Here is a 2,693-nt window from a genome sequence, read left to right as displayed (position 1 = left end):
TACTGATGTTACTGATGGTACTGATGTTACTGCTGCTGCTGCTTTAAATGGTGGGTGGCTGGTGTTGAACTGAGTCGTTGTGTTTTGGTTCCCAGGGTTTGATGAGTACTTCACGGGCCTCACCCTGGAGAACAATCGCAGGAACGTGTGGTTTGCTGAGTTCTGGGAGGAGAACTTTGACTGCAGGCTGCTCAGCTCCTCTAAGAGGGAGGACAGCAGCCGTAAGTGCACAGGTAGGTGTGGCCGAGCGGACGCCCCATCAGCCTCACTGAGTGACCTTGACCTGAGTGACCTTTGTCCACGGGGCCGGTGTCTGGCAGCCTCAGGTGTTAGTGGCCAGCAGGGGCAGCAGAGAGAGGGTATTATTAGAATGAGTGAAGACCACGTGACCACAGTCTACAACAGTGACCGTCTGTTTCCCTAGAATCTCCTGCCTTCATCCAGTCAGCTGACACACACACACACACACACACACACACACACACACACTCTCTCTCTCTCGGTGTGTGTACGCTGTAGTAATTACTTTAGAGTACTCCGTATTTTCACAGGTTATTACACCGGGGAGTTGTCAACAACATGAATAAACAGGGTGTTAGCTCTACGTAGCTTTAGCGACAGCTAACACTACAGCGTTTTGACTGGTGTTAGACTGTGTTCTCTACCAACAGTAGGTGGCGCCTGTGATTAGTGACACCGTACGATTGTCTTCTTACTGTACATGTGGTGACAGAAAAACCAGTGCAGCTCCAGGATCTACTTCCTGTGTGGACATCAGGGACAGGAGACACTGGTGTGTCCTCGGTCTGTGGACATCAGGGACAGGAGACACTGGTGTGGAGTGGATGTGGAGCGAGTCCATGAAACCACAGCTACAATCCCTAGATATATTTCTGTTGTATTTTAAACCCACAGTCTGTTCATTTGTCTTTTCACAATGTAGGGCAGCAGCTACACAAACTACACAAACTACACAAACTACACAAACTACACCAACATTTCTGCACAGCTAAGCAGTAGGACTAATTCATAATGTTGGCCATCTGGAGAAAACTGTTCAATATATATAGAATATATTTATGCGGTAATGCTGTTAGCATTAGCTAAAGCAGTCCTGGTACAGACACCAGAGCTAACATCAAATGTTCTTCTGCCGCACCGTCTCCTGGGCTGGAAGTCCTTCAGATGTTCACAGGAACAGGAACCAAATAGAAAAGTACCTGGAGATCCTGTTTTTTTTTTTTTTTTCTCAGGTCAGGAGCGCATCGGAGTCCACTCCAAGTACGAGCAGGAAGGAAAGGTCCAGTTTGTGATCGACGCGGTGTACGCCATGGCCCACGCGCTCCACCACATGCACAAGGACCTCTGTCCAGACCACCTGGGCATCTGCCCACAGATGGAGTCTGCCGAGGGAAAAGTTCTGCTCAAGTACATACGGAACATCAACTTCAACGGTAAGATGACCTGGTCATGCTGTGCACCTGACCTTTGACCTGTTAACACTGGTTGGTTGTTGATGTTCTACGTGTTCAGTACCAGTACTGGGTTGGTTCTTCAGGCACCTGTGGTTCCTGTCACTGTTTGGTCACTTTTCTGAACAGGTTTAGTTCAACGTTGGATCAGACTGGAAGATGCTTCATTTTTGAAGGTTAAATCACAGGTCAAAGGTCAACATTTGATGAGGAGACGTCCAGGATGACAGGAAGCTTCTCGTCTGCAGCTCCGTCTGTCTCCAGGTTCACGGTGTCTTCACAGAATGTTCCGGTTAAATTTGGCTGTTTAAAATAAGAAGTGTGAAATGTTCTGTGAGAACGGCTGGAGTTCTACAGCAGTCTGAGGGAACGGAACCTCACGAGACTTCATCTTCATCTTCATCTTCATCATCATCATCATCATCATCATCTCAACAACCCTCTGTCACTGGGGGGGGGGTCACCTCCATGACAACAGGAGCCCCGCCCTGAATAAAGTCTCCACCTCAGCCGTCTTTCATAGATGGTCTGTCCTCCTCCACCTGCCTTCTCACCCTCTGATTGGTCTCTGACAGGATGATGTCATCGCTGCTCTGATGACATTTCAGCTGGAACCACAACACAAGTGGGGGGGAGTGGGGGGAGGGTGTCCTATGTTTGTCTCCTCTCTGTGCTCAAGACGTAGAACTGAGGAGTGAGAGAGCACACAGTACACACAGTACACACAGTACACACAGTACACACAGTACACACAGTACACACAGTACACACAGTACTCAGATTTGTTAAATATTACTTTGACTCTACTCTAGTATTGACTAAAGGAACTGAAGTAACAAAAACCCAGGATGTTATAAAGAAGAAGAAGAAGAAGACGTGTGCTCCAGCCCAGACTTCCTGCTCCTCCTCCTCCTCCTGCTCCTCCTGCTCCTCCTGCTCCTCCTGCTCCTCCTGCTCCTCCTGCTCCTCCTCCTTTGACTCCAGCCTTTTCTGGAATGTCCTTGGAATAAACAGGCTGAAGTGAAGAGAGTGGAGGAGGTGAAACTCCCATCAGGCAGAGAATGAATGAGAAGGTGGAGCGTCCGTCCGTCCATCCGTCCATCTGTGCGTCCGTCCGTCCGTCCAGTGTCGGGCCGTGCACCGCTGCTCCTCCCTCTCTACCGTTTATAGCTTCACCCGTTAAAGGCCTCCATCCCCAGGTGCTGCATTATCACACGGCTT

General features: G+C 49.3%; 1 protein-coding gene across 1 annotated transcript in view; it reads left to right on the top strand.

The window, feature by feature from the left end:
* Positions 1–2,693, top strand: part of LOC103385464 (metabotropic glutamate receptor 7-like) — a 25,837-nt gene that overhangs the window by 14,495 nt on the left and 8,649 nt on the right. Inside the window, exons 5-6 of the mRNA XM_008319365.3 lie at positions 96–233; positions 1,254–1,454. Of these exons, the coding sequence (XP_008317587.1) occupies positions 96–233; positions 1,254–1,454 (339 nt within the window). The remainder of the gene's footprint in view (positions 1–95; positions 234–1,253; positions 1,455–2,693) is intronic.

This window comes from Cynoglossus semilaevis, chromosome 10 (genome assembly GCF_000523025.1).
Source record: "Cynoglossus semilaevis isolate Cse_v1.0 chromosome 10, Cse_v1.0, whole genome shotgun sequence".
Lineage (NCBI taxonomy): Eukaryota > Metazoa > Chordata > Actinopteri > Pleuronectiformes > Cynoglossidae > Cynoglossus > Cynoglossus semilaevis.
The sequence above is the reverse complement of the archived record's forward strand: the minus strand, read 5'-3'. Positions and strand labels throughout refer to the sequence as shown.